At 45.3% G+C, this 24,445-nt stretch overlaps 1 protein-coding gene across 5 annotated transcripts in view; it reads right to left on the bottom strand.

Moving 5' to 3' along the window:
* Window positions 1–1,665: 1,665 nt before the first annotated feature.
* Window positions 1,666–24,445, bottom strand: part of HEMK1 (HemK methyltransferase family member 1) — a 29,109-nt gene continuing 6,329 nt past the window's right edge. For 2 of the 5 annotated variants that reach the window (XM_018914983.3, XM_030228071.2), the window contains exons 5-10: window positions 13,252–13,401; window positions 11,168–11,232; window positions 9,020–9,337; window positions 8,238–8,333; window positions 6,376–6,489; window positions 1,952–6,038 (exon numbers count right to left, since the gene is read on the bottom strand). In XM_018914983.3, the coding sequence (XP_018770528.3) occupies window positions 6,002–6,038; window positions 6,376–6,489; window positions 8,238–8,333; window positions 9,020–9,337; window positions 11,168–11,232; window positions 13,252–13,401 (780 nt within the window). In that variant the 3' untranslated portion in view covers window positions 1,952–6,001. Of the gene's footprint in view, window positions 1,763–1,951; window positions 6,039–6,375; window positions 6,490–8,237; window positions 8,334–9,019; window positions 9,338–11,167; window positions 11,233–13,251; window positions 13,402–24,445 lie in introns of those variants that run through there. The other 3 variants (XR_001990683.3, XM_009091009.4, XM_018914984.3) reach the window with 3 other exon arrangements.

The raw sequence follows: 24,445 nt of genomic DNA, 5'->3' as shown, positions 1-24,445 counted from the left end.
GAAGGGGCTGCACTCACCTGCTGAAGTACAGGCAGCAAGCAGAAATGCTCAGTTTGCCTCCTATATTAAACTTGCACTTTATAGAAAGCCAGTGCCACACTTCTACCTAGGATTTCAGAGTGGCAAAGAGGGAATGTGGCAGCACAAGCCTTCCCTCCTAAAACCTTGTGGTAATCACATATGCTCTGAACAGAGAGAGATGTAACTCTCCCAGGATTTTCCTGGGAAACTGTGAGAAGCTGTGAGAAAGCTCAGAGAAAGAATTAAAACAATTATTATCTCAATCTCTGCACCTGGCAGGCAATCTCTGTTTGTCAAAGATGTTTACAAGAAGGACTTGTCCCTTCTTGACCAATAGGTGAGAGAAGATTCCTAAAGGCCAATCAGGTCTTAGGTCCACCATTGTTTCTGTAAGAACTGTGGATTTCTAATAATCAAGTGCCTTTTCATGTCTTCTGATGATGGAGTCTCTGTATCACCTCTGTTTGTCCCTGAGACCCCTTCGGTGATAAAACCTCAACTTCATTTTAACACTCCCATTCCCAAGAATCTTGTCTTCCCTAGATGAGCTTCATGTCATGTTTTCTTCACCTCCCCATTCCTCCAAACCATCTGCTATTTGTGTGCCTCCAGGTCATGCAGCATTTAGCAATGGCTGTGCCAGTAACACACTGTGAAAATGACCGTCCTGTCACATCCCACCACCATGGCTCTCAAAATCAAACAGCTCTTGGTAACACTCTCCAGCAAGGAATAACAATCACCGCTTTCTTCTCTCGAGGCACCATCATCCCAAGGAACAGCTGGGGATGGACACTGTTTGAAATACCAGTAAAAGAAGGAAGAAGTACAGCTACAGCTGGGTTTGCCAGAACTGCCACTAAGAGCAATTGAGCTTTTGCTGTGACTCTGCCATGGCCCTCCTTTTGCTGTGCCTCAGTTTCTCATCACACCTGTTGCCACTGGATATTTGGATGGTAAACTCTTCTTTGCCATGTTGCAAATTTCAGCCCAGGACCTGAGAATCCCTGCCATGGACAGGATGATTTCAGAACATCCCAGCTGTCACAAAAGAAAGGATGAAGTGTGAAACTACTTATGTAGACCTTTGAAGCAAGCTGAACCCAGTGCAAACATTGAACAGGGCCAAGGCTCCTTCCTCCCCAGGCAGCAGTTTGTTCACATGCAGTGGTTCTAAGGCCTTGCTCATGGTTATCTCTGTAATGCTGACAGGGCAGCTGCCACTGAAATCACACATCCATGCCCACTCTGCCCAAAATGCTTAGATGAGCACACAAAACATGGAAGGGTGACCATCCAGGTGTGCTGGTGAAGGGAGATGAAGCAGATCTCTAGAGCCAGAAGCCGTCACTTAAAGGTACAGTTCTGACATCAGCCACACTAAGGAGACAAACCAGAGACCACAATATGTGGCAGCACTTCTCTGCACCTGTCTGCAGCACATTTGACACTTGAGCACTGTCAGAGCAGCAGTGGCTGCTGTGCACAGGATGCACCTTCCCAGCCCTCTGCAGCATCCCCTCATTGTGCTCAGAGGCACTTGCTGCAGAGAAGTGACTGCTGGTGCTCTGCTCACTCTCACATCCTCTGGGTTTGCAGGGGAAAGCAGCACAGCCAGTCTGGTTTATCATACTGGAGCAGGGCGCTGAGTCTTGTCACCAAGCAGCAGATGAGATGAATTTCATAAAAGTGCCCCTGTACTTACCAGAGACTGATGGACCACACTGAGATTTGCCAGCAGCTGCCAAGGAAAAGAAACAGAGAAGGACTGTGACATGACCTTCCACAGAACAACATCTGAAACTTCTGACACTGAACTCAAAGCATCTCAAAACATCTGTGGAAGAGGAAATAGCCTGAAAACTGGATTAAATCTCTCGTGGTACCTCATTATCTTCTTGAGTGTGAGAGAGAAGCCTTCTTATTTGTTCATCAGGATTGTAGTTTATTAAAACTTAAATACACTTTTTGGTAATCAAAAAAAAAAAAAAAGTTTAAAAAGTTAATGCAAGTTTTGGCATGGTCTTCACTTGGGAAATGACTGCTCTATAACAGGGTGAGCTCTAGCAGCTTTATTATCCCACTCAGCAGTGGCACAAGCCACTAACAAGTCTGAAGCACACAGAGTCCCCCTCACATTTCACAAGCAGGGAAGTAAGGATGTGCAAGTCACCTACAGAAAGAAGTGCTGGAATTCTTTGTCCCAGAAATGAAGACTGTGAGGAAATACAGGAACAGACTACCACATAGAAGGTGCTCTAAAGGAGAGAGACAGCTGTTCTGCACCTCAGAAGTGCTCAGCTTTAGTCACAGCAGAGCTGCCATGACAAAAGAAAACTTTCTAGCAGACAGAACCACAAAGCATCAGGACAGATTGCGTGCTAAAGTCCTTACCAGCAATGAGAGCCTCTGGGTCAGGCTGGGCAAACATTTGTCAGGAATGATGTAAGGCAAGTTGATGCTTACTTGGATGGGGAAATTGGGCTAGATAACAGACAAGCTCCCTTTCAAGCTGTTTTGATCTAGGGCCCTACATTGTGGAACTGAGTGCTGGCCAGTAATCCACACACAGAGAGTCATACAGGACCCCAGAGATGTCCTGTGTCACCCTATTGCAGTCCCTCTATGTCTGTCAGTTCCTCCCATGGAAAGCAGTCTCAGCCCTACAGGAGCACAGGCTCAGCAGAGAGCACTGTGAGGATAAATGTTTGTCTTCAAGGTCCCTGCAAAATCCCCTTCACCCTGTATCTTAGGTGGAGACTGAGAGCACAGTCAGTACTTGCACTTTGGGGTGCTCACATGGACATTACACCAGAAGAAGAATGGGATCTATCTCTGACCTCCAGTCCTAGGGGAGCTTTGGGCCTCCCATTCTCAGCAGGAGGTACAACCCCACTCAGCTGAGTCCAGCCTCACAAGCCCATTGTGGAACTTCTGTTTCCCCAGCACAGGAACAGCCCCATTTGCAGCTGCACCTACACTGTGCCGACCCCAGCTCTCGCTCTCCTGGGCCTGCACCTTGTTGCCCAAAGTGGGAAGGCTGAGACAGGAGCGTCTCCAGCATGGACACAGCTAAACTGGGACCGCAGCTCCATCTGCAGGGCTCTGCCAAAGCGGCTCCTCCTCGGGGAAGGGCTGTGTCACCCCAGCAGATACTGCACACCCGGCAACCCCAAAACACAGATGTGAGCACAAACCCTCCTCAGGGTCCTGAAAGCACACACAGTCCCCCTCTGACAGCATCACCTCAGGAATCAAATCACCATTTTGATACAGTTCCCAAGACCCAGTAAATTCCCAGAAAATTCGGCGTATGTTAGATACTGGATGATGCAGAATGCCGAGTGAAGCCTCAGCCTTTGTGGCTCCAGGGAGCAGCTCATGTGCCTGGGGCTCTGCCAGCGCCAGCTCGGCCTCCTGCCCTCAGGCAACACACACATGGCCCAGGGCTCCACAGCCAGGCTCCTTAAAACCTCCAAAGAGCTTTCCAGTGCTTCTGTACCAAAAGGAGCCCAGGCCAATGTGTGTAAAGCACCGAGGAACACACTGTACTACAGCAGCACATTCCCTCGGATGCGAGTCCGACAGGAACATCCAGCCTCCTGGGAGAACAGCAATTTTTCCTTTTATGAAAAGGTCAGCAGCACCATGTGATTTTCCAAGATATATAACCAGTATGCAATGCAAATGCATAGAAATGCAAGTGTTTTAGTGGTAAGTATAGGAATTTAACACTTGTCCTACTGGATTAGACCAATGGACTGTCTCGCAGGGGATTTGTCCTGCTCAGGGCTTGAACAAGGGATTGACTGATGCTTCCAAGAAAAAGCACAGTGCCTTCTGCAGCCTAGCCACTGGTACTCTTAGAGAGCCACCTAGCACCTGTCTACTGCAAGGAACCAGCCCACCCTCTAAAGAAGGGTGGCATGATGCTGTTTAACATCCCCATCAGCCCATGGACTACCCAGCTTTTAAGGCCTCTGGGAGAGGCAGGCTGTGTATAATGCTCTGTTTCATATACAAATACTGCTAACACCCAGAAGAAATCTGAGAACTCATTTCTTTAAATTTAATTTTTAAACAGAGTCTGACAAACTGAACTTAATACCCCTAAATTACTATTGGAAAAAAAGCCACAACCACACAAAATACACTTTGACTGTACTTTGTACTCATGGCTCTAGGAGGCCAGAAATCAGCTGCACTGAAATGGTATTTCCAAACCTATGCTCAAGTGCACTTTAACTGACCTATTTTTGTTCTCTCTTTCCCTAGATTTCTTCTACTGTGTTTAACCAGGGCAGGTACTGCCGGCCAGAGAAGACACAAAAATTCAAGTAGAGTGTACAGGACATGATAAACTACTGGAGTGGATAAATGTAATGTGAGATTACAATGGGTGAAAGGCAAGTCTGTGAACAGAGCTGTGAGTAGGGAAAGGTTCCAGCTAGAACCCAAGTGCTGGTTCATCAGAGAGAGCTCAGGTGTCTGTGGGAAAGCAAAGCCAATGTTCAGGAGTGAAGGGGATAGGCAAAACTCATCTGAGGAGTGAGAGTGCGGGAAAGGCAGAGGGGAAAGGGAACAGATGTACCAGGGCTCATGTAACACCCTGTGAACCTGCTGCAGCCTTCCAACAGACTCAGTTTGCTGCTGCATCTCCTTCCTGATGCTCCTGGCTGTGCAGCCCTGGGTCAGCCTGGACAAAGCCTGGGAGCTCCTCCCTGGCACACACACAGCAGGGCCCTGTCTGGATGTTCCCACCCCTCCTGAGAGCTCACCTCCACTGGCCCAGCAACTGCTTCCATCTGGACTGGCAGAGCAGACCCTTTCCTGGGCTTGCTTTCTTTCCTTCCCTGGCTAGCTAAGGTCCAGAAGGGGACCTCCACCACTGGAACAGCAGCACCAGCAAGCAGCAGCTTGAATTTAATCCTGCCGTTATTTACACTGACATGATGTTGACTGTCCACTTTAGGGACTTCTCTCAGAGCTGTTTCAGGCAGGCCTAGTCCGAGTCATCCTTCCCAAAGAGACAGACCTCAGCTACTCCCACGCCTGTCCAGAGACTGGGTCCTACTGCAAACTCAGCTTGTCAAACTTTGTGCAGGTCATTTCACCTCCTGTTTTTCAACTTCTCCATCTGCAAAAGCAGCGTAGCGACTCTGGCCTTCTCTTTAAAATGTTGCAATTAAATGTCTCATGTGGAATTTAGGCACGCCTATTACTATCAGAGCAATGTGTGGGTGCCAGATGTTTATTCAGGTCTGCCAGCATCTCTGAATAGTTGCAGTGAAATTGTTTTAAGAACCCTAGTCTGAAGCACTGTCTTTATTACAATGTGGTGACCATTTCTGGCAGCATCCACCAAATGGCAAAGGCTGTAAATTCAGGTGCTGTAACATGTGCACTGATCCTTCAGAGACAATCACTCAGCAGGAGTGGGAAACAAAGGCTGCTTTGCTATTGGAGCATCAGGATCCTGGAACAGAACTGCATTTGAAATGTGCACAACAGTTACGTCCTGTTATACCTGCAAATCCATGTGCCACAGTATAAGCCAGGATTTGAGCTTATCACCCCATATGGTCACATTTTATATAAATGTATCTCAGACCAATTTAAAAATATAATTAAATTCTTTCTAGGCCAAATGGGTGATGTGGCATGTTGAGAAGTTGAATTTTTAATCTGGAGCTGTGAACTCTTCTTAGGTCCTGAGATGATTGAGTCACTTTAGCAGAGCAAAATAAAATGTTTCATGCAGTTCCCTGAGGAAGGTGAAACACTTCCACATGCTCAGCTGAACTTCTGCAATTCTGGATGAGGTCTGCGTTAGGGTATGAGGGGTCTGTCACTGCATGAAAAGTCCAACACTCCGGGGAATGGAGATTGCTTTCACAAGGCAGAAGGAGTTTTCAACCAGCTGTTCAGCTGGGCTCAAGAGCAAAAAGCATCCTGCAAGGAGAGTTATGTCTGACAGTTGTCAGCTGCTTTGTTTCTGGATGTGCAGAAACCTAGGCCTGTGGAAACAAGAAAGACCAGAGCTTTAAGTCTCATGAGGGACAATGTGCCTCTACCTCCATCCTATAAAAGCAGTAATTTTCCAATGGCAATAACCCCACCAGAACCAGTCACCCCATCAAAAATGCTCACCTGGGTCAGAATTTCTCACTCAAACACTTGCCAGACTGTTTCAGAACATCAGAAAGCTGAGATACAACCAGGGAGCCCCTACTTTGTCGAAGACTGGCTTCAGCTGTGAAGCTACTCTGGGTTCACTCAATACATAAAGGTGCAGGGACATATTCTTCAAAAGACACAAAACCTCCAAAAATGCAAAGGCAAAAAAAGACTTACTTGCCACAAAAGTCCTTGTGAATGGCACGGAGGGTGAGCAGTAATTCTGGGTGGGCCTGTAGCCAGTGCTCCACCATATTTGGATGCCTGGGATCAACTTCCAGGAACACGCTCCTGAAAAGACACATTTGGGAGTAGAATTGGATAGATGCACATTTAGGTTGCTAAACTGATAAAAATTAAGATCTTTCTTTCTGTGTGACTTTGACCAGTAAAGGAAATGAAAAGGTCAAGAAACACAGTGCAGTCCAACAACCCTAAAGCAGATCATAGCTGTCCACTTAAGATGCAGATCCCAGCTGCCTCCTTCAGGGGAGAAAGTGTTGATCCTGGGGGGAATTCTCATGGTACTCTGTTGAGCAGTTAAAGCCTTGTATCGAGATGTAATGAGCCCTTCTGAAGCTCACCCAGAGAATCCACCAGCCATGTGCTTCTGAAACCCCCAAAGATTTAAAGGCAGAAGGCAGTTTTTATGCTGCAGGAACACTGAGCACTGGCCTGGCAGCCTGAAGTCCCTCTGTGTATAAGCAGCAAGAGAGATTAAGTACAAGTCAGAACACACATTCTTCCACAGTTAATGCCTCCATAAATCAATTATGAAAACAACACCAGCACTCATGGCCTACATAGAACTGATCAAATAACCTCAGTTAGGACACCAGGACCAGGCCTGGGCACTGCAGGGCAATTTCCATCTCTGCCAGGCTTTATGACACTGGCTCACTCCCCATGTTCCCTCCTGTGACAAAGCAGAACCACCCCAGCTCACAGGCACAGGGAGTGATGGAGCTGGTTATGGCCTGGGACACAGCAAGGGACACGTTTAGTAGGCTAAGGACACAAGCCAAACCCCATCAAATGCTCTCCTGAGAACTCTTAAAACATCCCACACTGAATACTCCCTACAAATTCACCAGGCTAACTACAAGCTGGGTGTGGATCTCATTTCTGACCTTAAAAGACTTCTACTCCTCAATGAGGGCTTGATCTTATTAAACAAGCAAAAAGAGAAGGAAAAGAAATTGTCTTAAGAAACAACCCCACAGGACCAGTCTCTAATGCTGGGAAATTCTGAAGAGCATCTTCAGCTCTTGTGGTCATGCAAAGCATGAGGAATGAATTCTGCATGCACTATGCCTCTCAATATTCCCATTCTTCTTCTCAAAACAGCAGATTTTCAATGACCTCTCTTATGGTGGCCAAATGTCAGGAATATTCAACAGGATGTGTGAATGCCCTGGCACATGAACAGTATACCAGACTTTTGGGTATCAGCATGGTGATCTTCAAAATGGATCCCACATGACAGAGAATAGGAACAACCAGTCTTGAATATTAATCATGGAGAAATTTAACATATAAGACACCACCCATGACTGATCTTCATTTTCCTGGGATATTCGGTATTCTATACTAGTACAACAAAGAATTTTCCTCTAATGAAAAGGTGGGAGGGAAGTGGGGATCTACATCCATCCTCAAAGAGATGTCCATTGCTTCTCTTTCCATCAGGTACTCACCTTAGCAAGCTCCCCTGCTTTCTGCACTCTCTTTCTTGACTGCTCTCTTCCATGGTTTTGTTGCTGCTTTCACCTTCAAAGATTCTCACTTCACTAATGACCAGGAAACGCCACCAACAGCCAAGGAAAGGGCTCACACCACTTTATTAACCAACTTCAAACTACTTTTGCTTGCACACATGACATTTTTAAAAATTATTATCAGCTGGGGCAACTATTGGCAACTATTGGGGGACAATTGGCAACTATTTTCCCTCTTGTTTTGTTTTCATACAGGGAAGTACAGAATTTACAGAAGTGGATGGATAAAAGACACGAAATTCAAAAGATTGCAGTACTTACCCAGAAACCTTCAGAAGAGAAGGAGCCAAAGCCAGAATTGTTTTGATGACTCTCATGCCATCGTCTCCCCCATCCAGGGCATCAAGGTCCTCATAGCTGGAGTGTGGGAAGAAAAAGGCTTTTGACAGCAATTCCTGTGGTCCTTGAGAATGCATCACCCCACAAAGAAAGGTGCACCTGACACACCTGAACTCCAGCTCTCCCAGAGCAGGGGACGGCACTCACCCCTTCCATGGGAAATACAGGGAGGGAGAAGGCAGCTACCACTGGGCTGAGAAACCCCATATTCAGCACAAGGAGAAAACATCCCTTGCAGTATTTCTGAAAATTAGGAGCCAACTGTAGCTGGGATCCAACACATAGGTCTGTTCTCTCTAAGCTGGCCAGAGAACAAGGGTGTTGTACAGCAAGGACTTGATTGATCCATGCCAAACAGCAGCTCAGGCTGTGGCTAGTCCAGCAGAGCCAGCTGGGATGCAGAAAGCTCAGCTGCCAAAACCTACTTTGGTGCACATCTTGTACAGAGGTGAGGGCAGGACTTTCTTCTTACATGCATGGCAATCGGTTTTGGATTGGGAACTTGCTAATTTCAAACTGTGTACTTTTTTTATTTTAACAAATCTTTAAAACACTTCCATGTTGCTTCAGGCATGTTAGCAGTATCAAAGCAAGCCTGTATTATTATATCCCAAATAAACACACCTATATTTTGCATGTGTTTATTACATTTGCATGTTTTGTATGCAAGGAACAGGAGAGGAAAAATCTCTTTGTTTGATTACCAGAGGATTTCTTCATCCAGGGAAGCCATGTCTTCATGGAAAACATATGGGGGGTTACTGACTATGACATCTATGGGGCCCCAGAGCAACAGCTGTTTGGCAGAACCTAGAAAAGAAAAAGAATCACAAACAGCTCTCAACAACAGCATCTTCCCTATAAGCTCAGTGTCAAGATCCTCCCCAGGAAACTGTCTCTCATGCCTCCCTCCACCCATCAAAGACAAAAAGGGAAAAAGACAAAGGGGATTATAAGAGTGAAAAGAGTTACTGTGTGAAACATCTTGGTGGATGATGTGAATCCTTTCTTGGAGTTGCAACCTATAAAATTCCAGATGCAAGATGCAACAACAGAAAGAAGAAAGATTAGGAGGTGTATTTGTGTTCATGAACAGTACATTCTACAAACAGATCATTAAATATTGTACCTCTTATCTGATACACATATATTCACAACTGCCAAGATCTTCCCAACATATTCTCTCCTTCCCCGACAGTGGCCCCACACCCCAGCCCCCCTCCCCCCCTTGGCTGAGGGCTGTGGTCCTGAGGGCTTCAGGAAAGGGAGGGATTCCTGCACTGTGTGCCATGTGCTCAGATGGGTCTGGCACTGGGATTGATGCAGTAAGACTCAGCTAAGCATCTAGAGAGCACAGCTGGGATAAGGGAGCTCTGAAAAGCAGGCAGGATCTAAGCTGGGTTCAGTCAAGCAGCAACACAGCTTATCCTGCTAGCTTCTCTCCCAAGAGCTACAGGGCACCATGCCAGGGACACAATCATAAAGACACAATGAAAATAACCATGGAGAAATATGAAACTCTCTGACATGGCATTTATAGTCCCTCATCCACTCTTGAGCCAACAAGCAATGTTAATAAGCAAGACAATTTTCCCCAGAGGTCAGAGTTATAGTTTATCAAGGAGACAAAGATCTGGCCAGCTTTTATTCTATCTATGAAAAATTGCAACAGAATTTGGTTTGACACTGACACATTAGGAAGAAACCTCTGCTCCCCATTCTCTGTAACTGGGCTAGGAGGCAAAGGGTAACAGTGAGGTGACCAGTTTGGGAAGAGCTTGTTCCTACTCAGTTCCTACTCAGCTTTTGAGACTCACACACAAGCTGGGACTTGAAAGAAGTGAAGAAATGCAGCCCAGTACAGCCAGCACCAGAAGCAGCCCCCTCAGTGCCAGCACCAGCTTGGGAAAAGAGGGGTATGTGGGTCTGTGGACAGAAATCCCAGTTAATGAGCACCTCTTGAGACTCACAGCCGTACTGGACTCCATGAGAAATAGCAACAGGAATTTTTTCTGAGTGGGCTCTAATGAATGCCTAGGGCCCAGCAGTTACTGAGGATGTGAATGCAATTTGGAGCTCATTTGACAAAGCCTGCAGAGACTCAGAAGCATACTGGGATTCCAGCTCTGAGGCTCCCTGTGGTAGTGACAGTTCAGAACAACATGACAGAAGAACCTGGTGAGGAAGTGGAGCCTCTAGGAAGGACAAGGACAACATGACAGACATCTCTGACTTCAGCACAATGTGTTTGAGCCAGCAGCTCTTAACATCCATCCTGCCACAGCACAGGTGTCTGAACTGCATGGGATCCACCAGCACCACTCCCACCAAACCAAGACTGCAGGGAGGATGCTGAGGGACACCAGGCAGCACGTCAGAGGAAAAGTGCTACTTGACTGTGCAAGCATTTCTGGAGGAGCAAGGACAGAAACAAGCACAACAATAATGATTGAGGGAGCCGGAGAGAGAAAGTCTCAGGATACACTTGTCCTTAACCTCTTAAGTGACTTAAACATTTCTACTTCAGCCCTGAGCTTCCTGAGTTCACAGACAGGGGTAAGAACAGCTACCAAAAAACACTCTAAAAACCCTTGACAAACAGCATGTGAGTACCACTGCTTTATTTAGGCTGCTGTCTTTGCAAACTGTGCTCACAAGCCAAAGAAATACACTCTAGTAAACATAAGCTTTTTTTTTTTTCTCTCTAAATTGTTTCACACTTTAGGAGCTCAACAACTAAACAGTCTCTGGTTTCCAGTGGTGATAAACATGAAACATGCACAAGTATTGGCAACTCTTGGTCTTTCTCAAGCAACAATTTACAAAAAAATGAGTAATATGTGGTCTTGTACCTGTATGCATTCTCCCTGGTGAGATTCACAGCAGCCTCCTCTTTGTCCATGGCTATGACTCTGCTCTAGAACAGAAAAAACAAATCCACCAAGCAGGTGTTATAACATCAAGATTCCTGAGCAGACATGCTCTGCCAAACATGCAAGATCAAAACTGACAAGAGACTGCTCACTCTTGGCTCCTGAAAGGAACAGCTCCTGAGGAATGCATGCAGGGCATAGCTGGAATCACAGTGATGTGTGTAAAGCACTAAGGTGACTGAAGGCTCTCTGCAGCACAGCCAGCAGCCCACCAGAACAGACAACAACAGAGCCACAGTGACTCACTGATCCCTCACTGCTCCTGGCAGGGTGAGACAACACTGGCTAGTCTGGGCTAGGCACAGACTGCAGGAAGGTCATGTTGTTGGATTTATACTTCCTAGCACAGACAGGATCCCTCTCAACACAAACACAACCACTTGGACACAGATCCTGGCATTTTCCATCTGTTATGCAGACACCTTTTACACAGTTACTCCACTGCAGTCCTTAGACAGATTCAATGCCTGTATTGACTGCATGTACTTGACTGTGTGTCAGGTATTTAAAAGTTCTCCAGCATAATGGTAAGAGACAGGGCTCCACAAAGAGAGATTTGTTTGACCTTCAGTTCCACCTTGGGAAAACCACAGACAAAGGCCTAACTTGGTTTTGCTATGCTTGATGGTTTTTTAAGCACAGATGTTGGTAGGATTTACACAGAGGACACGTGCTTGAAGAAACTGCTTGGCATTTGGAGATGATGGTGTGATTTGCCATCATTCCTAAGGGGATTAATTTTATGGTCCCAAGCCAGCACCCACACACATGAAGCTCACCCTAAAGGTGAAGGACACAGCTGAGACCATAAATGAAAAACTGCTGCTGTTTTCTCAGTACCTTAGTGCCAAATTCTGCCTCAAACACTAAGGAGATTACCCAGAGTGTAACTCCACTTAGCTGTCAGTGTGGCTACCACTAATTCTAATCAGTCAAGGCTCCTCATTTCCCTGGGTACAGCAGTTTGGGCTGGGAAAGGACTGTCATGAGTTACAGAGACAGATTGACACAGCTCTTTAAATTAACAAGCAAGGAAAAGAGCGTGAAGCTCTTCTCCCAGCTCAGGAAATCAGAGCAATTATACTCTGAAGTCATGAAGCTCAAATATTAACCTTCTCAGGTCACTGGGAGGAGGAACACCCCTTCCATTAGAGGCATCAACCTCTTATTCTTACTCAGCAGGGCTTATACTTCTACAAGAGGATGGGCTGGCCACAGAAATGCTCATTCTTGAGAAGGAACTGGCTGGTCTGCAGTTCTGAGGAGAGGGGAATATTTTGCCTTGACCACAGGCAATGAGATCTTGGATTCATTTCTCATATTATTGACCAGGAATATCTCCATAAACATGTTACACACCACAAGAATCAGGGCAAGAAGGGCTTTGGTCACTCAGATCTCAGTCCCCTCCTGCTTTTTTTACTCTATTCAGAAGCTGTGGGTTGTTACTAGGGAACAGAAGACTACAAAAACGTGGTTTGGCAGTTGTGGCAGTGATATTTGCTTGTCTTATTGATCCCAAGTACTGACACTGCTATAGTAATCCCTTTTCTGTATCAGTCTTCAGTTTCCTAGAGACTAGATCTTTTCATTCACAGCAAGGTGGTTTAGAGAGATGACTGCCCCATAAATTCAACAAATAGAGTGTGTGCCCCTGCCTCAGTCCCTCCTGTCCTCAGTCCAGGTTAGTATCTTAAAACAACACCCACCAGTGCTTCAAAGTAAGGTGATTATTAGTGAGCTGCAGCAGCTCAAGAATGAGCACATTCACTTCTTTCATTCTGATTATGCCTTTGCTATTCCCGCAGACAAATGGGGAGAGGGAGCAATTCCCAAATATCCCTCCTCTACCTACTAGAAACTTACAGAGCCTGTCAGAGACCTGAGCTGCAAAGTTCCTTCAGAGAAGTTTGTGACATCTCAATGAAGATGAGCAGGGTGAGATTGTACTTTAACACAGGCATCTGCACATGATTGTACCAGGAGCACTGAAGGGAGCTCACCTGTGGCAGTTTACAGAGCAGACTCAGAGCAATTGCTCCAGAGCCACAGCCAATTTCCAGGATAACAGGATGAGGAACAGGAGCTGGGAAACAGAGGGTTGAATTCTCACATTTCTGAAATTCTTCCTCCACAACTAAAGAGACAAGGTCCTAAGAAAACAAACAAACAAAATTACTTAGGGAGCTGTTTTGACTCACACCTTTGTGATCTGAAGACTGAAGTTTAAATTTCTTGACTCTGTAACCAATCTATTTTTGTTGCTAATTTTAAAAACACAGATGGTAGTAATGGAACTGACATGCCAGAAGTCACTTCAGCTCCATCTGCCCCACAGGGTGCTTTGATTAGTGACCAAATCCTCAGGATACAATCTCCCACAGATCCTCTGAAATCTCCTAGCGCTGTTGGGAAAAACAATAACCAGACAGCTGGAGCACATTATCTTCTGCAACACCACTTACTCCAAAATTTTGGCTTTCAGAATTTGTAAGCTTCAGAACTCAAGATTTCTACACAGTCTCAGTACAGTAGGGGACCAGGAGGCAGTTGCACAGCTCCTGATTGCATCTAAACCAGTAATCCAACCTGCAGATGAAAAGTCAAGGCAGTGAGTTACTAAATGATCCAAATGAGCAGCTCCCTGCATGGATTTCAGATTGTGGACTCCTACATTTTGTTGCTATAAAGTCACACAGAAAAGATTTATATCCATGCTCCTGGATCTGTATGCAGTTCTGCCATTTTTGCCTCCTCCCTCACATCAATCTTTTCTTTTTTAAATCCCTTTGCCATGTTATATAAAATCCAATACAGCAGGAGAGTCTCAAAGATTTCTAAGGTTTGTGAAAATGAGATTAAAGAGAAAGCACACATGTGCCTTCCTCTGACTGCAGCATGAACTTCCTTTGTTATTCACTGGAGAAAACTGTAAGATGGAAACCTTATGAACACTCTGAGTGCATCAGCAGCTCAGCAGGTGCTCTCAGCTCCCTCCCATCCTTGTGCTTTCAGGGACCAACAGTACACACAGGCCTTCTGCCCTAGGTGTTCCCTAGGATTCTCTACTTGAGAGGGCTGCTCTTGGATCTCTCCTGTAAATCCAGAAAGTTTAACAACATGTACAAAAAATAACTGGCATAAGCTGGAATATTTAAAAGGAACAATTCCTGGCAGGCAGGTCAGCTTCTCTGTTACTTTACCATGACTTTTGTCAGGAGCCTGAACTGGACAGGCTTGTGCATAAGGATCTCCTTGGATCTCTCATCCTTCCTGGGGTGCAGCATAAGAGATGCCTTGTGCAAAGCTGCAGTACCTCTGAAGAGATTCACAGCTGTTGGTCATCCTTCATGACAGGCCACTCCACATGTGCAGTAAGTCGGAAGGGAGATGCAAACAGGTACAAAAATGAAGCATTCAGGTAGATGAGCTTTGTTGAACCATCCCTGGAGCAGGCAAGTTTGGGGACTGATACCTGAATATACTCAGCCAAGGATGAGGAGCCACAATACAATGCCCTGCCCTGGTCACCATGTCATTACTGGCATTGTCCTCATGTGGAAGTTTTTCTAACAGCCTCCAAAATCACAAATTCCTCACTGCTGCTCTGGGATTTCTTTCCTAGACAATTATGGATGAAAACAGTCTCACAGGCTCCCAACCTGAAGGAAACTATTACAGGACTCAGACAGCAAAAGGGAAAAATAAACACCTGATCTACCCACTTCTGTGAGAAGAGGCTTTGGCCATTCAAACAGCTCCAGATTAGCCTGAAAAAACTTGGGCACAGCAGACAGCCAGAGACTTTAGCTACAGCTTGCTTTGGCAAAGCAGGTGGGGTGCTGAGGATTCCAAGACCACAGAAGAAAAGGCACACAAAAAATTCTGCTTGGCTATTAAATCACTTCTTTAAATACCAGCCATTTCTGGACACTTACAAACATTTCCTGGAAATCTCCACAGTAACTTGGAACCATCTGTTCCCAGAGTAGCACAAGTTACTGATTACAAATGTCCAAATATGACTTCCATACACTAGAACTATTCTAACCATTTATTAACTTCCTTAAGGTTTCTCATTAGTAATTTCAAGCTTGATGGGTTTGAATGGAATGCCTACTTTACACATTCCACAGTGAAAGCATTTTAGTGTGCTTGCCAAAGCTCCCATTTAAAAATGACTGATTTCAGGTTTTACCACATAAAATACAAATAAAATGGGACGTTGATATTACTTAGGCATTGAGTCCTGCTTTCTGACTGCCTTACCTCATTGTCTTGGTTATTTCATTTCAATTCTTACTGAGGCAAAGGCTGGTTTTCTCATAATACACATTTACCATAATAGTGCAAAAGTAAAAGACATAAAAAATAATGGGACAACCTAAGGGAATGGTATCATTTTCCAGACATTAGTACCTCCCTACAATAAAAGGTTGAATAATTATTTTCAACTAATTGGCCAGCAAAGAAGATGTATTCTAACTGGCAATAAGGAAAATCCATCAACCATGACACAGAGCATGTCCTGTCATCCCACTTCCATTGCTACTGGATTTCAGAAATGATTAAATTATCAAAAATTGTTTTGAAACTGTATTCGTCAGATTCTTCTCAGTATTTTTCACCTTCTAGCAAATGATCCAGGCAAAATCTGTACTTCTCCAATCACACCATCACCTCCAAAATATCACCACTGGAAATTGATAAATTACAGCACTTTGCAGAACACAGCAGAGCCCCTTTCAAATCTCATCTTGGGAGATGAAGTATTTCTGGCTGACGACTACAGTGTTCATACAAAGACTACAAAATAGACATGTCAGCCATTCCCAGCCTTTGCACAAGAATCCTACTGGAACCACAGTGAGGGAAAAGCAACAAAGAGGCTGATGGTGCTAAAAAGAGGTGCCTGGGACTGGCACAGAGAAACTGGGACAACAGGAACTGGCCACAGGCTGGGGTCTTTACTGGGTAGGATACCCCATGTCTTCTGATTCAGAGCACAAACACCTGCTAATGTATTGTCAACATTACCAAAATCCATTTTAACCATCAGTTTGATCACCAGCTTTGAAGGCTGAGATATGAAATTACAGAAACTCCACCGGGAAATAAAAGAAAACACTTTGTGACCCAATTCCATATTTGCTCACAGCATGCCAATCACTGGGTAGAGTGAACTCTCAATTGTGGAGTTATTAACATTCAAATTATTGCTTACAGTATGAGTCATTATTGTCAGTTACAACCCAATCTACAACAAAAAAGAAATTCTGCTAACCAGTACTACAGGTACTGGCAAAGCTACTTTCATCCTGGAGCTGGTATACAGACACATGGGTATCAGTGTGAGAATTGTGTCAGAATGGGGAAATGGAACATTTTGAAGAACTTTTCTCCTCTAGTCTTTGCAAGAAGCTCCTTCCTGCAGCAAAAGTCAGTTTTGGAAGGAGTGAAGGGACTGAATGGCAAACAGACAGAACCAGAAAGAATCTAAAATCCTCTGCTTTTGCTGGCAATGGCAGCAAGGTGAAAGGGAAGGAAGGTCCCCTACGTGGTTTGGGCAGCCCCATGATGGAGCTGGTGACACCTGCACGCAGGGACAGACTGCACATTTCATTCCATATGTAAGTGAGCAGAGGTGTTGAAACAGCCAGGAGGAAGAGACAGAAGTCACATGGAAAAGGGGATTCAGTAGCCCCTTGAAGTTTTTCCTTGAAGCAAATCTTATGTATGGTCATAAACTAAAACATGAGAAGTTTCACCTCAACATGAGGAAAAAATTCTTTACATTGATGGTGCCAGAGCACTGAACAGCTGCCCAGGGAGGGCATGAAGTCTCCCCCTTGGAGATGTTCCAACCCCACCTGGACACATTCCTGTGTCACCTGCACCAGGTGACCCTGCCTTGGCATGGAGACTGGACTGGATGATCCTTCCAACCCCAGTTGTTCCATCATTCTGTGATTACCCTGTGCTTACCTGTACAGGGGACACAAATATTTGCTTCTCATGCCACCTCACTTCCAGCACTCAAGAGGCTCTCAAGTTTTTGTCTCTTAGCCAAACCACTCACAGGCTGTTCTCACCTTGTGGCTCCAGGAAATTTTGCTTCACTGCCAGATTCACCCTAAGTTCACACTGTCCTTTATTTGGGCTCCACCCCCCCACCTTCTCTTTGAGGGCAACAAATTCAAGACTTTGTGAACACCTCCAGCTTCCCCCGAGCCTCTGCCTCTCACTTCCACCCACAAGTGTGGTTCCCCAAGGCCCCCCCAGCACCCTCTCTGCTCTCACAAGCTCTTGGTGTCACCTCTGCCCTGTGGCCAGGGCTCTGGTTCACTGCATTTCTTGGAACTGCAGCTGCACAAACCAGTGAGAGGCCAGGGACTGCCTGCACCCAAACCACAGAGGCTGCACAGCTGCAGCCCAGGCAGAACCAGCACAGGCTCAGCTGGGTTCCAGCCCTGAGAAAGTCAGAAGGAGGCAGCAGAGGTTCCTGGGCTCAAGGCTGGCTGCAGAGCTGAGCACAAGGACAGAGCTGAGGGGATCCTCTGCTACAGCCCACACCTGGGAAGGGCCCATCCGATGTTTCTGCCATTAAAAATTACAAACTAACTAAATAAAGAAGAGGAAGTGAGGAACGGGAAAGGCAAGGGTGGAAGTCACAAACTACTACTGCATTCCCTACAAGCACCTTTTTCCATGCCCCAGGGCAAAGCAGGGAAGACAGGGTTCCAGGGGTAAGAGCCAGGGTGGCAGGAGACTCTAAATTCCCAGGTCACTGAACTGAAGAAGGAAAGCAAAAAAACCCAGGGAAACCCTGGTAACCTTCTCTCTGCTCTCACTCACTTCCTGGGAATGTTTCACTTATTTGTGTGCTTTCCAGAAACTTCTATTCTCAGAATCCAGGACTTTCCATAGAACCTGATCTGATATTAACCCAATCACCTCTCCTGTCTTGTTTGCCCACTTGGCTCCCAAACAGCACATGACAAACACCAGGAAGCCAAGCTGGAAACCCAACTCCATGGCAAATGGCCCTAGAAAATCCCTGCCAGTATCCCACTTCCAAAACCAAGCCATCAAACCAGCCCACTGCTTCATGGGCAGGCAGGGCTTTTGTCCTGGGCTCTTCTGCCGTGCACTATAGTAGGAAAGAGAAAAATCACAAAATATTTTGAGCTGGAAGGGACCCACGTGGATCACTGAGTCCAGCTCTGAAGAGAATGGCCCATGTGGGGATCAAACCCATGGAAGTCCCACTATAAATGGATGGGAATCAAAGCACCTGAGTAACTCCAGAAGAGCCACTGATCCTGAAAGAAAGGGTGGCTTTAGGCATTAGCAATGACAGACAAGCATGGTAAAACACACCTAGTACTGAGGAAGGGGTTTGGCTTTGGTCACACAGCAGCTGCTCCTGATGTCAGGGCACATGCCATGTGCTGCTTCATCTGTTGGAGCAGAGGCTGTGACAGCACCCAGGAATGACTTTACCAACAGGCAGCAACCCATATGTGCTCATGCCCAAGAGAAATTACCACAGCTGTCACATCTAAATTTAGCCATGCCTGAGGGGCAAGAGTGGATCCAAGTTGCTGTACACTGGCTGTACCTCAGGTGTCCAGCACAGAGCCCTAGCCAGGCACACCTCTCCAGAAGAAAGGTATTTGCTTTCTCTGCAGATACAGGTATTGACCACTGCCAGACACAGCATCTGGACAGATGCACTAGTCTAGCTTGCTAATCCCTAGCTCTAGTTACTTGGATGTTTGAAAAGAGCTTGGGAGAGGAAAAGGATTTCCCCCCACACCTCATGAGGAAATCTTCTTCAGTCCCATCTGTCACAGCCATTTTAAAGCTTGTTTTTCTCCAGTTCTAGTCCTACATCATGCTTTCTCTGCTGATAAGCTACAGGACTCAGTGGAAATGCATGGAAACAGGAGGCTCTTTCAACCACAACAGGGAGATTAAAACACCCCCAAAAAACAGGCATTAACAACAGAGAGATCTGTGAGAACGTATTAGAAAAGTCTATATAAGTTAACCTGGGGGACAGGTTTGTGCATGACTTTAAAGAACAGCTGCTGCTTTCCTTGCCTTCAGCACAAATTTTAGCTTTAAATTTCTATTTTTTTGTCTCTCCTGAAAATCACCAGCTTGGAAGAAATTCTCTGCACTAGCAGAGTCTTGTTTTCTTGCATAGGAAGCCAGCAGAAACCACCACCACAGTTCATCTTGGCCAGTCAGCCAGGAAGAACCCTGTTTCTTCCATCATTTCCTTTTGAACAAGAAGAAATCTGTCCGGGGAAAACATTCTGTCCTGATTTTCAAGTGGCCAGCAATAGACTCTTGCTATGCTGTTTCAGCATTTAATTACACTCTCTCCTGAGATGTGCACCTTTTCTTCTGTCCTGCATTTATAGTGCTTATTATACACTTGTCTGTGAAACCAGAGAGACTTCAGTTTTCAAATTTCTGCTGTCTGTGCCAGATAATTTACCCCTAAGCTTGTCTTTGATGAGCTACGCAGTCTTCAACAACAAGGCAGACTTTTTCAACCTATTAATCCACATAGTGTTTTTTCTCCAAATCTAATTTTCCACTTCTTCCTCAAGCAGCCAGTAACATAACTGGACATAATAGTTCTGCAGCTATTCCACTACTGCAATACTCATTATTTAATGCTGCTACGTGCACGTGGCATTCCCCTGTCCCACATGCAAGGATCCCATCAGCCCACTGGGCAGCAAAACGTGGGTGCTCCTGGTCAGCCAATATCCCTAAGACACTGGCAATCCCAAATCTTTCTCCAAGCCCTTCTGGCAGCACAAGTGCCTCAGCCACAAGGCACAGTCTACTCTGTTTGTCTCTCTATATGATCCTATTAAACACTTGTGCCTAGCTCAAAGGGCAATTCCAATTGTTCCCTTTGTGACTTCCATTCCCCAGCCTCTGTGCCACAGCCCACCTGCAGAAAATATTTTTCTCCTCCAACACATGGATGAAGTATTGCCTATCATAAGGGCAAAATCTGATCTGTGAGGCCACAACAGCAACACTCCATCTTTAGCACATTTTTTTACAGCTCTATTTTTAAAGATAGCAGATAATTCTTGATTTATTAAATAATGTTCTACTGTATTTATGTTTAATATGCTTTATACAAGTCTACACATATTTCAATAAAGGGCCTTAAGCTATGTCAAGACAGGGCCCTTTTAGCCTTTTCACTTCCCAAACTGGGAAGACCATTACACAGAAAGGGGATGCAGCCTTCCCTTGAAGAGACAACTGCTCAGAGGCAAAACTATGAAAAAAAGCCAATCTTTTGGTTTGGCTCTTGATTAATGGCTGTACTCACTAGACAGTATGACCTTCAAACCTTTCCAAGAAGTATCCATCTGTGGTAAAGAAATTAGGGAAATGAAAGGACATTTCTGCATCAAAGGCTTCTTTTCAGCACTGACTGGAACACAAAATGTGTCACTGCTTTGACATAAAACACTGGAGAGAGATAGGGCCCACCTTGCAATCTGTTTATTTGCATATACAGGTCAAGAAAAGAAAACTCTCCCTTCTCTGTGTGCTGGACCTTCTTGAAAGTTTAATGATTATGTTTATCTAGAAGTTAAACTTCATTAAAGGTTTCTCTGAGCCAAACTTTGACTCAAATGCTTTCACAGAACACCCCACACAATGAATGCCATTCTACAGGCAGGTGCAAGTAAACAGTATTGAATTCAGCTTTCAAGAGGTTATCATGGGAAAAAAACAACCTATTTTGGGAAACAAGCAAAAGAGCTTAAAAATCACAGGTGGAAAAAGAATAGACAGAGACGTAACTAAAAATTACAAATGCTGTAGTGAATTATTTAAGTGTTATACAGTAAAAACTAAAGGTTTTCCTTTATGCTTAAAAAAGCAGGCAGCACCAGAACCAAAGAACATACTTTTCCCACCTAGAAAATACAAGATTTGCTGTCAGATGATGCCAGGGAGGTTAGACATAGACAGATTCCGGAGAGGATTAAACAAATCAGTGGGGGACAGATCCATTAGCAATTACAAAGCAGGATGGCCCCAAATCCAGCTTTGGCTAAGAACAGACCTTAACTGCTGACTGGCAAGAGAAGAAGGACCCTTCCACATCCACATTTTCTCTTGTCATTTTGCTCCCATCATCTGCTATAGGAGCCCGGATCAATACCTGCGAGGCACAAACGATGGCCATTTTTATTTCCACTGAACAATTCAGCCTTCCCAGAGCCATCAGAAACCCTGGGATAACGGCTGGGAAATCGACCCGTCAGGAACTGGGCGAGTGTGAGCCTGGAGCGCCCTCTGGGGGCGCCAGGCGGGTGTGCCGTGTATCCCACACCCCTCCCTCGGAGGGGCCTGGACCTAGCCAAAGCAGGATCAGAGAGCCTGCAGTCACCCGGGCAAAAAAGGAAGGACATATCCACGGCTGGTTGAATACTCTTCCTCTTTGTCCTATTTGTCCCAAAGCAAGAACTTGAACTTCTTGCAAAGTAGCAAAATATGAACTTCTAAAATTTTAGGAGTTCAAAAAAACACTTGCTTTGGGAAAAGGTTTTTCTTCTCCATTAATAGTGAGGGAGCAGTGCTGAGAGAGGGATGCCCTGACATTACAATAATCACCTAAGAAAGATAACTCATTGTGTACACCCCATAACTTTGGTGCAAACATTCCCCAGTGCAGAAGCCTGGCTCTGGTGCCACAGGAGGAAAGGTGGGAGGATGCTGAGTTCCAAAGGCCCTCACACACCCACCCAGCACTCACAGCAGCGAGTCCAAAGCTTTCCTACGAGCAGGCCAGAGCTTGAATAGGACCTGCTCTTCCCCTGCTTCTGGCTGCCTGTCCCCTTCCCAGCCAGATTCCCATGGAACAGAAGAACAAAGCCACATGTGCTGCACAAATATTCCCGGAGGGAGCTAACAGGAGAGGGCTCAGCTACCAGAGAGAACTAAACAGATGACATGGGGGCAAATTTCACACAGGACAGAATGAAGCAGACAAGGGAGTTTCTCTCTCGGCGTGTGTCTCTGTCCCCAGGGTTGAAACAATGCTTGTGGTTTGGGTCATGCTGTGTTTAATTTCATGCCATTACCAAGGCGCTGGGAGCAAGAGTCATAACCCTTCTGTTGCAATCAGAGAACATGCGTGTCATAAACATGGCTTCCCTTCTCCTCAGAGTCAAACCAACATACAGGAGCACCTGCAGAAGCTACATGCAGAAAATTAGGAAGAAAATTTTGAAGCTGCCTGTGTATCTGCACAGAGTCAGTTTAGGGAGTCATATTTTCTCAGCCAAAAACAAGACATGTGGCTTGTGTGTGCAGTCAGAGATAAACTTGAACCTGGGATAACAATTAACTGCTTCCTAAAGAACAAGGATTATTTACGAAAATTATCTGGCGAAAAGTTTCAGCACTATTGCTTTTAAGAACACTGCAGACAAATTCTAAACAAAAGGAAAGCAACAGATGCTATGAACTTAAACATTTCTGAAAGCAGGTACTTCCACAGCAGTTTTCAAGTCCAGTGAAGGCTGAAAAAAATTACTTGAATGAAACAAAACAAAGACAAAGCCCAACCAAACGCATCACACAAAATCATAAATCAACAGCCTTTCTTCCAGCAGAAGGAAAGGAGCTGGACACCACTTTGTGCACAGGTTACACACAGGACACAGCTCCTGGAAGCAGCAGAAGTCTACAGCCATGTCCTGCCAGGTGCTGCTGAAGAGCTGGATTTTGTCCCCGTGGCTCTCCTGTCACCCGAACCTCCCCAGCACATCACAAGCAAACTCTCCATTGCCCACAGAGCTCCATTCCTGAATCATTATCATAAACTTCTGGTCTTCTGTAATAAATGTGCTAAAAATGTGCCTTCATAGTAAGTTAAGTGACACAACAAATAAAGTTTTGCCAGTCAAGTCTGGGTTAAGCTGTTTGCACTCCATTTTTGCACCAGGGTATGTTAAGTGGTTTCAAACACAGCACTGCACTCCAGTTTGGGCCAGCAGAGATGCTTTTAGAAAAATTAGGCATCTGGGCTCAATTAAGAACATTCTCAAGCACTGGCCAGCCCAGCTTCCACCCCACATAATAGGCCTTTGTTTTGAGCCTGGCACTGCATGGGGTGAAGAACCAGAGCACAGCTCCAGAGGAAGCCTCACCAGCAGATATTTTGACTTGCAGAACATACAAGTTTTCCCTGACTTCAATGCTCCCATTGCATCTATGAACTAACTGGGATTTGGAGGTTGGAAATACTCTCTTGGATCATCCAGAGCAGCAATACTGTTGACAATAACAAAGGCAACCATTGCTGGCTCCAACTGGCAAAATTATTCCTTGGAGCTCCATCTCCAAACTCAATCAGTACAGAGTGATCAACCCAGACCAGGCAGAGAGCTCCCAACTTCTCTGGACACAAGTGTCAGCACTATGATTTAGGGCCCAGCAGATGCTCCATGAGGTGCTGCTGATGCCCCACACCAAACCAAGGCTCTGGTTCTAAATATTCTTCCTCTCTCTGACTTGAGAGGATGTCTATGCCGTAGCTGTCATGATTCCCATTAAATGCTCTGGAACCCCCTCACAGATTTCAATAGGACTCTTTTCTTCAAAGGGCACAACAGAAGCTCAGGTTGTCTTTGTCCTTAAATTTCTGTTAAACTTTTGCAGATTACAACAGGCAAATAATTAAAGACGTGACTACTAGACTGAAACAGGTTTAAGTTTCTGGGACTCATAAATGGTAAGGTAAGAAGACCACTTCATCTCCAGAAGTTAACACGGGCTCCAAAAGAAAACAAATTCTCAGAAGGTAAAAAAAAAAAACCCAAACCAATCCAAAATAACACCAAACAAAAAACCCACCTTGTAAATCCTAAGCTTTCCTGAGGACTAGCAAATAAAAAGTTTCCTTGCTAGGATGGCCCATGTGCTGAAAGTGAAACTAGGCTACTGTCAGGGCAAGTGTCACCATGTAGATCTTAAGCTCTTCCATAGCAGTAGGAATGTTGGGGAACACGGAATTTTAACTTGGTCATGTATGGCTGTCCTTTACACTCTTATGACTGACAGTCACATTTAATTCTAGCCCAGGTCAAAACTTACCTTTCAATTTCCTGTATTTGTCCAGAAACCACCATGGAGCCA

This window comes from Serinus canaria, chromosome 12, assembly GCF_022539315.1.
Source record: "Serinus canaria isolate serCan28SL12 chromosome 12, serCan2020, whole genome shotgun sequence".
Classification (NCBI taxonomy): Eukaryota; Metazoa; Chordata; class Aves; order Passeriformes; family Fringillidae; genus Serinus; species Serinus canaria.
The sequence above is the reverse complement of the archived record's forward strand: the minus strand, read 5'-3'. Positions and strand labels throughout refer to the sequence as shown.